The 14,508-nt window shown below is 34.8% G+C and overlaps 1 protein-coding gene across 1 annotated transcript in view; it reads left to right on the forward strand.

Annotated features, from left to right (window-relative positions):
• LOC133182264 (zinc finger CCCH domain-containing protein 14-like) overlaps nucleotides 1–14,508 on the forward strand; it is a 51,733-nt gene that overhangs the window by 8,644 nt on the left and 28,581 nt on the right. Inside the window, exons 10-13 of the mRNA XM_061317041.1 lie at nucleotides 424–615; nucleotides 1,324–1,433; nucleotides 3,603–3,856; nucleotides 13,916–14,115. Coding sequence (XP_061173025.1) covers nucleotides 424–615; nucleotides 1,324–1,433; nucleotides 3,603–3,856; nucleotides 13,916–14,115 — 756 coding nt within the window. The remainder of the gene's footprint in view (nucleotides 1–423; nucleotides 616–1,323; nucleotides 1,434–3,602; nucleotides 3,857–13,915; nucleotides 14,116–14,508) is intronic.

Genomic DNA, 14,508 nt, shown 5'->3' on the forward strand with positions numbered 1-14,508 from the left:
ATCTATTTTATAAAATACTGTACATGTACATAAATTGGCATATTCAAAATTTAGCACAATCAAGGGGTATTGAGTTGTTGGCATAATCATGAATTAGCACTACACATTTCCGTGCCATGTATTGTATTGATAAATGATTTATTAGCTATATTCATGAACTAGCACATCATTGTCCACGCCAAAGCCGCTAAAATATGAAGCCCGCTTTTTTAAGTACACATACAGTATAACATTCATATAGCTGATATAGTTTTTAAGGAAAGTTTATCATTTCTGCTGATGGTAAAAACCACAGTTTTTAACGTTCAGAATTAAAAACATCCTACAAGTATCAGTGATCATTCATCTACATGCAGGAGTTAACCTCTGTGAAATAATGTAAGTTCAGCTGTACTGAAATTGACCTACAATCCATTTTTTCAGAGGATGCTAGAACACGACTTAAGAAACCTGTAACTGTGACACTTCATGGAAGGAGTGGATCTAGTGGGGTGGAATCCAGAAAATCTGCTACTGCAGAAAAAGCTACAAGAGGGCTGGTCTCCAACTCAAAAAAGACAGAGTTGATGAAAAATATGAAATACACTATAGAAAACAAACCCAAATCACAAAAAGGTGAGCCCAAAGAAAAGATGGTGAAGGTTGTCAAAAAGGAAGGAACAAAAACAATGTCATTTGTATTTTCATGTGTGCAACCTACATGAAAATGATTACACACACACACACACACTTACACACTAATCAAAAACTTGAAACTAATTACACAAACAAACACACACTCACATACTTAATACAGTACACACAATGTACTTGCTATAGGGAAGCCAGAAAAAAAACTGATTAATTATAGAGTCAAAAGGTCAAATGACAAGGTCAAAGTCAGTAATGGGCATAAAGAGTCATGGAAATAATATAAAGATTATCATTTGAACTTGACTCTTTTTTAGTATTTTTTTTCTACACATGCTTAGTGACCAGGGAAAGAGGGATTTTAAGTCCAGGGGTACACAAGCTATGGTCAACAGGGTTTATTTAACTATAAGCTTGAGAATATCGTGGAGCAATGCCTTGATTACATTGCAGTGTTATTCATTTCATTACAATTGCAAGTTCATCAGGTATCTTTAGTTTCCTTTGATAAAACCATTTCTTTCTTTGATATGAATAATGCATTACATTGCAGTTTCTTTGCTATAGTAATGCAATTCATTACACATTACTTTTCAAATAGCAAGTGTGAAATTTTGTTAAGTAGCATATATTTAATATTTAAAATAGTAGTATATTTTTGATAACAAGCTTGGCATTTTGTCCTGTTTTCAGTTCAAGAAGTGGCACATGTGATTCCAGTGGTTGATAGTCGGTACATTGAGATCCAAGACAGAACAGAGGATGGAGACAGTGTTCACAGCAGCTCAAACACCAGTCAGCAGGTCAGTCTTGTGGGTCTAGGGCTCAGTAGAATTGTTTATTCTAAAGGAGGATATCAGAGATCAACATTAACGATCGTCCAGTAGTCGTGTCCAGTTCATTTCGTGTTTGGACAAATAAATCTCCATCATCACTTGTCTGATCAGACAAGTTAAGTGTTCACTTGGACTGGTTCATTTTTATACCCCCGCTCTGAAGGAGAGGGGGGTATACTGTTTTACCCTTGTGTGTCTGTCTGTCTGTCCATCCATCTGTCTAGCTGTATGTCTGTCTGTCTGTAACAAATTTTGGTCACAGTTTTCTCAGCAACTACTCATTGCAGATGCTTGAAATTTTAGCACAATCTTTGTTTAGGCATGCCATATATTGGGATTCATTTTTGTACAAATCTGATGTCAACTTCCTGTTTATCCGTGTGTCTGTCCGTACCATACATAACGAATTTTGGTCGTAGTTTTCTCAGCAACTACTCATCACAGATGCGTGAAATTTTAGCACAATCTTTGTTTAGGCATGCCATATGGTGGGATTCATTTTTGTACAGATCTGATGTCAACTTCCTGTTTATCCATGTGTCTGTCCATACCATACATAACAAATTTTGGTCGCAGTTTTCTCAGCAACTACTCATTCACAGGTGCTTGAAATTTTAACACACTCTTTGTTTAGGCATGCCATATGTTGGAATCCATTTTTTGTACAAATCCGATGTCAATTTCCTGATTATCAATGTGTCTGTCCATAAATGAACTTATGTATTCACATCAGAGCGGGGGAATTATTAGTGAGCATTGGCTCACAGACTTCTTGTTTTTTAACCATTTTGAAAAATTGTTAATTTGAAAAAAAAAAATCCCCGGTGAATTCATGAAATCCTGTGTTTTAACATAAAAAAAAAAATTAACATGTGTAAACTGGTCTTCACAGTTATACATGTAAGTACTAGTAACGACACACATCTAACAACGTACAGGTTTATTAAGAAAAGGATTGATGATTCAGATGATTACAAGAAAGTTAGAGGCTAAAAAACAAATATGTACAAAAAAAAATTGTTTCAGGAAAGCTGGAAATCTGAATTTCCTGGAATAATGTACAATGAGGTCTATCAAGAAAGTGAAAGTAGCTCAGCCTTGACTAGTCAAATTGGCATTATATATTGTAATGTTTGTCATAATAATAAAGAATGTGCCAACAAATTATGGTCCCTTTTCACAGGTACATCAAAGTTTAGAAAGGATACTTTTATTGCACATTGGAAAAGTAAGAGCCATATCCAGTGTGCCAAAAAAAAGATTTAATTTCATATATAGCTACTTCAGTCTTAATGATAAAGCTTAACACTGTTCTTATACTGTATATTGGGAAATTGTAGCAGGGTGCTAACTTTGGCTTCTTTTAGCAGTTTTGTAGTAGACTGCTAAAATTTTTATCGCTAAATTTGCACCCTTGATTATAAATACTGAATATGTACAAGTAAATATTAAATAACTTTGATCAGTCTGTTTTTAAATGTTTGATATTTTTCATGTGGTATTGGTATTTACTCAAACTTTTGCCTAAATTGATATTCAAATGAATATTAAGTTACTGAAACTCATTTAACAGATGAATTTTGCAAAGTCATGGAACTCTGTGTCCTCCAAAAAAAGTTCTGCCAAAATTATCGGCATACTTTTGAGCTAGCTAAAAATTTTACACTCGCTAAAGAAACCGGCTATACGGTATAAGTAAAAAGTGGATTCAGAAAAGTAATATTTATTGACAACTTGTCTGATGGACAAGTGAATATTTTAGTTAATGTTGAGTCCTGGATACTGTATGTGTACTTAAAAAAGCGGGCTTCATATTTTAGCGACTTTGGCGCAGACAATGATCCACTAATTCATGAATACCACTAAGAAATCATTTATACATACAATATACAGCACAGACGTGTATAGCGCTAATTCATGATTTCACCACCAACTCCATACCCAATGATTGTGCTAAATTTTGAATATGCCAATTTATGTACACTTACAGTATTTTGTGAGATTTCATTCACTTACTGACAAACTCATTTGGCAACAAGTATTAGTGGGTATTTTTTTGTTTCATCATATAGGATAAAATGGCACTGCATGTCAGTTCAAAACTTTGATCAATACATTTTTTTATTCAATGAGTAGCTTCCTGTGGGGTCAGATGATGACCAGTCCCTCAGTCCTGACGTTGATCCAGATGTGCAACAACTCTTACAGCAGGAGTCTGAGAGGGACCTGCCCTCCCAGGGCAGCACTGACTTAGGGCTCGAGGAGGCAAGTCCAGAGGAATTAGAGGAGGCAGACATTGATGAGGATGACGATGTTACACAGAGGGCCATGTTATTGAAGCAGCAGAGTTTGCTGAAGAACAGAAAGAGGACACTGGCTCAGACCAAAACGTAAGTCTTCCATTAGTTAAACAAAGTTTATTTATTCAAAGTGTTTGAAGAAAAGAACTTGGAATAAAAACAGTATAACATTGCATTGTTTAAAAGACGTCGCAATTATTTGAAATTAAAAGTATATTACCGTACGTTCCATATGATAACTATTTATAAATAATGTGTTTTTATTGCGTACATACCGCTATAATAAAAACTTACTGACAAATGAAAACCCCTGAATAAAATATCCAAGTTTTAGATAGTGATCCTGTGTTCATGTAAGGTCAAAAGTGACAATGGCTGATCAGCTGTTCATATTAATCTTACTGAAATATATGCAATACAAACTGGATTTTCTGCATCATGGATAACCAAATCACGATTGTGTACATATGAGGTTGGATATCCAACCTTATATGTTTCTGTAAAAATTTAAACATAACAGCGAGGGAGATGCAGCGAATATGAAGAAACTCACTTTCACTGTACAACTTGATTTGTCATCACATTATAACCAATTTTATTAACAAATTTAACATTATAGTACTGTGCTATTATTCATTTATTATACAAAATTTTATGCAGATACAGCTGCATAGAATGTGTAAAGGATGGCAATCTTGATTAACAAAACATTACCATAATCAGAGCTGGTACATGTAATTCTAATATATGTATAAATTTTAAATGTTTAGAATAACAAGAAAAAGCAGATTATTTTCTCAACCTCAGTTGATTCAGTAAAATGAAATAAATTGAAACTAGAAAAACTGTGAGCACTGACCTCACAAAATGAAGGTTATCAAAATTTTACAAAGGAATACATGTATATTAGGCAAAAAATCTGATGCAGAACAGCAGGACCAAAGTAACTCAGGTGAACTTTGTGGCCCATGGGCCTATTTTTTGTAATTATGCTGCCTTTGTCATTGATAACTTCATTAAAAGTGTGCAAATTCTGTATCACTGAATTGTCGCCTATGATATCACAGTAGTATGGAACCAAATCCAATTGAAATATGCAAATTGCTGTATTTAAATTTCAACTCTCAATATTCATAAAATATGCTTAAAATGACATTTATTGTATTCAGTATTTTAAAAAACAAGGTTATCATTTTGTGAGCTCAGTGCTCACAGTTTTTCTAGTTTCAAGGTTGTAGATATTAAGTTGAACTTTGGTATCTTGAACTCTGATATCTTTAATATACCATGGACATGTCAAAGTGATTTGAAAGTCCCAACAACTATTTTCTTATTGCATTTTAACCCAAACCCTTGGATATCTGAAAGTCTTTAAGCTCATCTGAGCCGAAGGCTCAAGTGAGCTTTTCTGATAAAAATTTGTCCGTTGTCTGTCGTTGTCATTGTCGTTGTCATCGTGTTAACTTTTTACATTTTCATATTCTTCTCAAGAACCATTGGGCCAATTTCAACTAAACTTGGCAAAGAGTATCCTTAGGTAAAGGGGATTTAAGTTTTGTTCAAATGAAGGGCCACACCCTCTTTCAAGGGGAGATAACTAAGAAAAAAAAAGAAAAATTGGATTAAGTCATTTAAAAATCTTCTTCAAGAACCACAGGGCAAAAAAAGATGAACTTATGTGAAAGCTTCATTACGTACTGTAGATTCAAGTTTGAGCAAATCATGACCCCCAGGGTTTGGGTAGGACCACAACAGGGAGTCAAAGTTTTACATAGGAAAATATAGGAAATGTTTTTAAAAATCTTCTTCACAAGAACAGCAAAGCCATGATTAGTCATATTATTATAGAAACATCCTCACGTAGTGTTGATACAAGTTTGTTCAAATCATGACCCCCAGGGATAGGGCAGGGCCACAACAGGGGGTCAAAGTTTTATATAGGAAAATACAGTACAGTCAACACAGCCTATGCATTTACCACTCACCCCCACGGTATGAATCTCATCGCAGATAGTACAGGTGTCTTGGGTAAAAACCACGTACCCCCGCGGTTCGGCCATCCAGGTAATATGCACCACCACGGTGCAACCCACAGATCATAGGTGAAAACAGTCTTGGTCTAAAAGGCGAGTTATCTCCCTTCGAAATTATAAACCAAAACAAAATAAAACGAAACCAAACAGAAAGAAAGAAAAATAAAAAATGTAACAATTGATATTAAAAATATAGAAGCTGGAGTATTAGAATATTTTAAGTACAAAATGAATATTAATTTTCTAATTTTCTAATAAAATATATTTTTATGTAACCAAGATAATTTTGAAATTGTCATTGCAATTTTCAAATAGCGATATAAGCCTTGACCATTATTTTGATATGGTTATAGCGAAAGTCAAGCAATGTGTTTATTCTATTAGAAGCCACGTCCTTCCATTTAAATTAATGTAGGTGATATGTTTTTATGAGTATGAAAGGTGATATACCCTATATGCTATTCATGATATTTAATATTAATTAAATTTTTGTAGTATGTTTTGTAAATGTTAGATTTTTTTTAAGGGGATTGGATTAAAGAATGTGCTTATTGCAGTTTCAATTTTATTGCAGAGGGCAGTGGGTGGCTAAGAATGAGGGGTTTTTTTATTATTAAAATTCCAATATAAGATTAAAATAAGCAGAAGATTTTGGATGTATGAATTTAATTATCATTCTCAGGGTCACCTATGAAACATCATTCTAAATTAATGTATTCCGGGAGCAGTTCTTGAAATAAGAAGGAATGGGATATTGTGTGTCGGTGATTTGATGGCCTACAAGTCTGTAGAAGATATATAAAATTGCATAATATGTAGACCTTTACCTGGCACTCATACCTTGTCCTCACACCTGTATACTCTACAAGGTGCGATCCCCTACACCAGCCGTACACCATGTACACTCGTGTGCCCAAATCTGAGCCAAAGGCTCAAGTGAGCTTTTCTGATAAAAATTTGTCTGTCGATGTCGTCATCATCGTTGATAACTTTTTACATTTTCATCTTGTTCTCAAGAACCATTGGGCCAATTTCAACCAAACTTGGCAAAAAGTATCCTTGGTTAAATGGGATTGACGTTTGTTCAAATGAAGGGCCACACCCTCTTTCAAGGGAGATAACTAAGGAAAAAAAGAAAAATTGGATTAAGTCATTTAAAAATCTTCAAGAACCACTGGGCCAATTTCAACCAAACCTGGCAAAGAGTATCCTTGGTTAAAAGGGATTCAAGTTTGTTCAAATGAAGAGTCACACCCTCTTTCAAGGGGAAATAACTAGTCTAAGAAAAAAAGAAAAATTGGATTTAGTCATTTAAAATCTTCTCAAGAACCACTGGGCCAAAAAAGATGAAACTTATGTGAAAGCTTCATTACATACTGTGGATTCAAGTTTGAACAAATCATGACCCCCAGGGGTAGGGTAGGGCCACAACTAGGGGAGGGGGGATTTCAAAGTTATACATAGGAAAATATAGGAAACATCCTTGAAAATATTCTTCACAAGAACAACAAAGCCATGATTAGTCATATTATTATAGAAACATCCTCACGTAGTGTTGATACAAGTTTGTTCAAATCATGACCCCCAGGGGTAGGGCAGGGCTACAATAGGGGGGTCAAAGTTTTTTATAGGAAAATACAGTACAGTCAACACAGCTTATGCATTTACCGCTCACCCCCACGGTATGAATCTCATCACAGTTAGTACAGGTGTCTCAGGTAAAAACCGCGTTCCCCTGTGGTTCGGCCATCCAGGTAATATGCACCACCACGGCAACCCACAGATCATAGGTGAAAACAGTCTTGGTCTAAAAGGCGAGTTATCTCCCTTCGAAATTATAAACCAAAACAAAATAAAACGAAACCAAACAGAAAGAAAGAAAAATAAAAAATGTAATAGTTGATATTAAAAATATAGAAGCTGGAATATTAGAATATTTTAAGTACAAAATGAAAATTAATTTTCTAATAATTTAAAAATATATTCTTATGCAACCAAGATAATTTTGAAATTGTCATTGCAATTTTCAAATAGTGTTATATAAGCCTTGACCATTTTTTTGATATGCATATAGCAAAAGTCAAGCAATGTGTTTACTCTATTAGAAGCCAAATCCTTCGATTTAAATTAATGTAGGTGATATATTTTTATGACTATGAAAGGTGATATACCCAATAGGCTATTCATGATATTTGATATTAATTAAATTTTTGTAGTATGTTTTGTAAATATTAGATTTTTTTTAAGGGGATTGGATTAAAGAATGCATCTATGGCAATTTTACATTTATTGCAGAGGGCAGTGGGTGGCTAAGAATGAGGGGTTTTTTTATTATTAAAATTCCAATATAAGATTAAAATAAGCAGAAGATTTTGGATGTATGAATTTAATTATCATTCTCAGGGTCACCTATGAAACATCATTCTATAAATTAATGTATTCCGGAAGCAGTTCTTGAAATCAGTAGAAATGGGATATTGTGTGTTGGTGATTTGATGGCCTACAAGTCTGTAGAAGATATACAAAATTACAATGTATAGAGCTTCACCTGGCACTCATACCTTGTCCTCACACCTGTATACTCTACAAGGTGCGATCCCCTACACCAGCCTAATACCATGTACACTCATGTGCCCAAATCTGAGCCAAAGGTTCAAGTGAGCTTTTCTGCTAAACATTTGTCTGTTGATGTCGTCATCATCGTTGATAACTTTTTACATTTTCATCTTCTTCTCAAGAACCATTGGGCCAATTTCAACCAAACTTGGCAAAAAGTATCCTTGGTTAAATGGGATTGAAGTTTGTTCAAATGAAGGGCCACGCCCTCTTCCAAGGGGAGATAACTAAGAAAAAAGAAAAATTGGATTTAGTCATTTAAAAAATCTTCTTCAAGAACCATTGGGCCAATTTCAACTAAACTTGGCAAAGAGTATCCTTGGTTAAAAAAGATTCAAGTTTGTTCAAATGAAGAGTCACACCCTCTTTCAAGGGGAGATAACTAGTCTAAGAAAAAGAAAAATTGGATTTAGTCATTTAAAATCTTCTCAAGAACCACTGGGCCAAAAAAGATGAAACTTATGTGAAAGCTTCATTACATACTGTGAATTCAAGTTTGAACAAATCATGACCCCCAGGGGTAGGGTAGGGCCACAACTTGGGGGGGGGGTCAAAGTTTTACATAGGAAAATATAGGAAATGTCCATAAAAGTCTTCTTCACAAGAACAGCGAAGGGATGATTAGTCATATTATTATAGAAACATCCTCAGATAGTGTTGATACAAGTTTGTTCAAATCATGACCCCCAGGGGCAGGGCAGGGCCACAACAGGGGGTCAAAGTTTTATATAGGAAAATACAGTACAGTCAACACAGCCTATGCATTTACCGCTCACCCCCACGGTATGAATCTCATCGCAGTTAGTACAGGTGTCTCATGTAAAAACCACGTACCCCCGTGGTTCAGCCATCCAGGTAATATGCACCACCACGGTGCAACCTACAGATCATAGGTGAAAACAGTCTTGGTCTAAAAGGCGAGTTATCTCCCTTCGAAATTATAAACCAAAACAAAATAAAACAAAACCAAACAGAAAGAAAGAAAAATAAAAAATGTAATAGTTGATATTAAAAATATAGAAGCTGGAATATTAGAATATTTTAAGTACAAAATGAAAATTAATTTTCTAATAAAATTTATTCTTATGTAACCAAGATAATTTTGAAATTGTCATTGCAATTTTCAAATAGCGTTATATCAGGGTTTGACACTAAGGCACGTCTGACTGACCCAGTCTAGTAAATGAGTGGTCCGGTCGTGTAAATTGTTCGTGAACTAGACCGACTGGTCATGTGTATGAAATAAATGATAACCCTCATTTCAGTCTTTCAAATAAATATTCTAAAAAGTTTTTTTTATTTTTATAATTTTTTTTAAATTCTTATTTGTCTGAAAGTAAACATCACCCATCGCTCTGTAAAAGAAAACTTCCCCTCATGACACAATCGCTATTTTTAGCCCAGCTGTAATAGACAAGTTGCGATGGGAACTAACTTCGTTCAGTATTTAAAATTAGTATGAAGTTATTGAATAATATATTCTTTAATTCACAATGTATTTATATTAAGGATAATTAATTTTATACTAAGTTCATTGATTGTTCCTTAATTAAGGCTTATAATCTTTGTGTGTCACGCTTAACCCAACTTAATGGATAGTGACCTATGGAAGAGTCTGTCAATATATATCTTAACAGGTGCAAGAGACGGTATCTTTATTCTAGTATGGTTTCGAAACTTTTTTCCATTATAATTAGCAGTTTATAAAAAGTGGATTTAAGTTTTCAGGGCTAGTGATTTTATGGTCAGGGCTAGTAAAAATTATTGGAAGTTGCCCGACTGGTCTAGTACTCATAAAAGTTATTGTCAAACCCTGTATATAAACCTTGACCATTTTTTTATATGCATATAGCGAAAGTCAAGCAATGTGGTTATTCTATTAGAAGCCACGGCCTTCGATATAAATTAATGTAGGTGATATATTTTTATGACTATGAAAGGTGATATACCCAATAGGCTATTCATGATATTTGATATTAATTAAATTTTTGTAGTATGTTTTGTAAATATTAGATTTTTTTTAAGGGGATTGGATTAAAGAATGCATCTATGGCAATTTCACATTTATTGCAGAGGGCAGTGGGTGGCTAATAATGAGGGGTTTTTTTATTATTAAAATTCCAATATAAGATTAAAATAAGCAGAAGATTTTGGATGTATGAATTTAATTATCATTCTCAGGGTCACCTATGAAACATCATTCTAAATTAATGTATTCCGGGAGCAGTTCTTGAAATAAGAAGGAATGGGATATTGTGTGTCGGTGATTTGATGGCCTACCAGTCCGTAGAAGATATATAAAATTGCATAATATGTAGACCTTTACCTGGCACTCATACTTTGTCCTCACACCTGTATACTCTACAAGGTGCGATCCCCTACACCAGCCGTACACCATGTACACTCGTGTGCCCAAATCTGAGCCAAAGGCTCAAGTGAGCTTTTCTGATAAAAATTTGTCTGTGGTTGTCGTCATCATCGTTGATAACTTTTTACATTTTCATCTTCTTCTCAAGAACCATTGGGCCAATTTTTACCAAACTTGGCAAAAAGTATCCTTGGTTAAATGGGATTGAAGTTTGTTCAAATGAAGGGCCACACCCTCTTCCAAGGGGAGATAACTAGTCTAAGAAAAAAAAGAAAAATTGGATTAAGTCATTTAAAAATCTTCTTCAAGAACCATAGGGCCAAAAAAGATGAACTTATGAGAAAGCTTCATTACATACTGTAGATTCAAGTTTGAACAAATCATGACCCCCCAGGGTTTGGGTAGGGCCACAACAGGGGGTCAAATTTTTACATAGGAAAATATAGGAAATGTTTTTAAAAATCTAATTCACAAGAACAGAAAAACCACGATTAGTCATATTATTATAGAAACATCCTCACGTAGTGTAGATACAAGTTTGTAGGTAGGGGTAGGTCAGGGCCACAAGAGGGGGTCAAAGTTTTACATAGGAAAATACATGTTAAATAAATGTCTTTAAAAATCAACTTCTCAAGAACAGGTAAGCCATTATTAGTTATATTAATTATATTATGTTAAGAACAGCAACAAAAGCTAGTCATGACAAAACGTCAAAACGTGGATGAAAAAAATATGCGTTGATGTTCACCGTCAATCTGCAATGTCACATCTTTATGACGTTATTTCTCTGTGTTAGTAAAAATGCCATAAGGCCCTTTTGTCATGGGCGCAATCATATAGAAACATCCTTGGGTAGTGTAGATTCAAGTTTGTTCAAATCATGACCCCCCAGGGATAGGGTGGGCCACAACAGGGGGTCATTTTACATTGAAATACAATGTATAAAGGAAATGTCTTTAAAAAATCTTCTGTTCAGGAACAGCTTAGCCATTATTAGTCATATTATCATAGAAGCATTTTCATGTAATGGAGATCCAAGTTTGTTCCAGTTATGACCCCTGGGGGTAGGGGATGGCCACACCGGGGTGTCAAAGTTTATCATAAGAATATATATGAAATATCTTTAAAAATTTTCTTCATCAAGAACAGTCATGATTAATCATTTAATTATAGAAGCATCTTCAGGTAGTGTAAGTTTAAGTTTGTTCAAATCATGCCCCCTTGGGTAGGGTGGGGCAACAATGGATGGTCAAAGTTTTACATAGGCATATTTAGGGAGAAATCTTGTAAAATCTTCTGCTTCAAAACAGCAAAGCCATGATTAATACTAATAGTCATATTAATCTTAACCCCCAGGGCTAGGGTGGGGCCACATTGGGGGACTTAAGTTTTACATAGGAATATATTGGAAAAAATCATTTAAAATCTTCTTTTCAAGAACAGCAAAGCCAAGATTAGTCATATTATTAAAGAAACATCCTCAGTAGTGTAAATTCAAATTTATTCTAATCTTGACATCCCCTTCCCCCCCCCCCCCCCCTCCAAGGCATAAGGTGGGGCCACATTGGGGGACTTTAGTTTTACATTATTAGGAATATATCTGAAAAATCTTTTAAAAATCTTCTTTTCAAGAACAGCAAAGCCATGATTAGTCATATTGATGTTGAAGCATCCTCAGGTAGTGTAGATTCAAATTTGTTGAAATCATGACCCCCAGGTTAGGGTGGGGCCACAGTGGGCAGTTAGAGTTTTATATAGGAATTTTTCAACATTGAACTGGTTTCTGCTTTTTCTATGTCAATGTGCTCGAGAGATGTGACCAATGGGCCTCTTGTTTCTTGGTCCCATTGAATTTGAGATAACGAGGTTTGACTTTATTATTTTTTTTAGCTCTACTGGTCAGAGACCAGAAGAGCTTATGCGATAGTAAGGTGTCCATCGTCCATCCATCTGTCTGTCCGTCCATCTGTAAATAATTTTCCAAAATGCTATTCCTCCTACAGTTTCCGTCTGATTTTAATATAACTTGAAACATAAGTAGACTACACTAAGATACATTATTCTGTGTATCGGTTTTTGATTTCAGTGAACGGTGTTGCCTTGGCTACTAGAAATAGAAATTTCTGGGAAATACTTTCAAAACACTTCTCCTCCCACAGTTTTGGTCTAATATCAATATAACTTGGCACACAAGTAGACTACACTAAGATACATAATTCTGATTATCCATTTTTGATTTCAATGAACGGTGTTCCCATGGTTACTAAAAATAGAAATTTCTGTGAAAAAACTTTCAAAACGCTAATCCTCTTACAGTTTTGATCTGATTTCAATGTAACATGGCACACAAGTAGGCTATAATAAGATACATAATTCTATTCATCAATTTTTGATTTTGATGAATGGTGTTGCCATGGTTACTAAAAATTGAAATTTCTGTGAAATACTTTCAAAATGCTAATCCTCCTACAGTTTGAGTCTGATTTAAGTAAACCTTGGCACATAAGTATACTACACTAAGATACATAATTCTGTGTATCAGTTTTTGATTTTGATGAATGATGTTGCCATGGTTTCTAAAAATAGAAATTTTCTTGATATACTTTTAAAATGCTACTTCTACAGTTTTGGTCTGACTTCAGTAGTCTTTGCACACAAGTAGACTACACTGAGATACAGAAGATATATAATTGTCTTTATTGTTTTTGGTTTCGTTGAATGATGTTGCCATGGTAACTAAAATTGAAATTTCTGTAAAATTGTTTTAAAAGGCTACTCCCCCTACAGTTTTCGTCTGATTGCAATAAATCTTGCTACAACAAATCGAAATCAGAAACAGAATCACCACATTAATGTATTTATTGCCGTTGCAAAGGTTCAAGTCCATGTGCTACTTTTATCTTCCTTTGTTATAAGTACATGTACAACCAGTAGAGCTAAGTCTTGTCAGAGACTTCTGGTTTTAATAAAATTATGATTTTTTCAATAGCATGTTTTATGAAAGTCTTTTAAGACAATTCATGAAGTTACAGAGAGTCTGGTCCTTTTGAATTTGAAGATCAAACCAGGTAATTGAACATTATTTCATGTTACTGTTTTAAGAAAAACCATGAATTTGATTTTGTTAAACAGAGAAAAACCAACAGCCTTTGTGTCACCTGTGGACACCAGGTTTATAGTCACACTGGATGGGGTGAATCCTGACCGGTTTGAAGCTGAAAAGGAAGGAGGGGGAGGTGACATGGAGATCTCCAGTGAGATCTCAAAGAAAACTATTGTACACTCGGCTCCGGAAGTTAAACCAATTACATTTAGCCTAAAAGATACAGATGGTTAGTTACTTGATTACATTGTACAGTAATTCAAAAATTTGTATAAATCTGTTGCATTTTTAGGTCACCTGAGTCACTCAGGTGACCTATTGCTATCCGTTCTCGTCCGTCGGCGTGCGTCGTGCGTCGTGCGGTGTGCGTCGTGTGTTAACATTTGAACATTTTTAGCTTCTTCTCTGAAACCGCTTAACCAATTTCAACCAAATTTGGCATATAGCACCTATGGGTGAAGGGGAACAAAAATTGTGAATTCCATGGTCCCTGCCCCCCTGGGGCCTGAGGGGTGGGGCTAAAACCACCAAAAATAATGCAATCTTTAAAAATCTTCTTCTTTACTCCTGGACATCAAGCAGTCAAACTGTTGGCATCATTGTAATAAGCATTGAGTCCTCT

The sequence above is a fragment of the Saccostrea echinata genome, unplaced genomic scaffold, assembly GCF_033153115.1.
Source record: "Saccostrea echinata isolate AGI-Se365-2 ecotype Australia unplaced genomic scaffold, CSIRO_AGI_Sech_v1 ptg000009l, whole genome shotgun sequence".
NCBI classification, from domain to species: domain Eukaryota; kingdom Metazoa; phylum Mollusca; class Bivalvia; order Ostreida; family Ostreidae; genus Saccostrea; species Saccostrea echinata.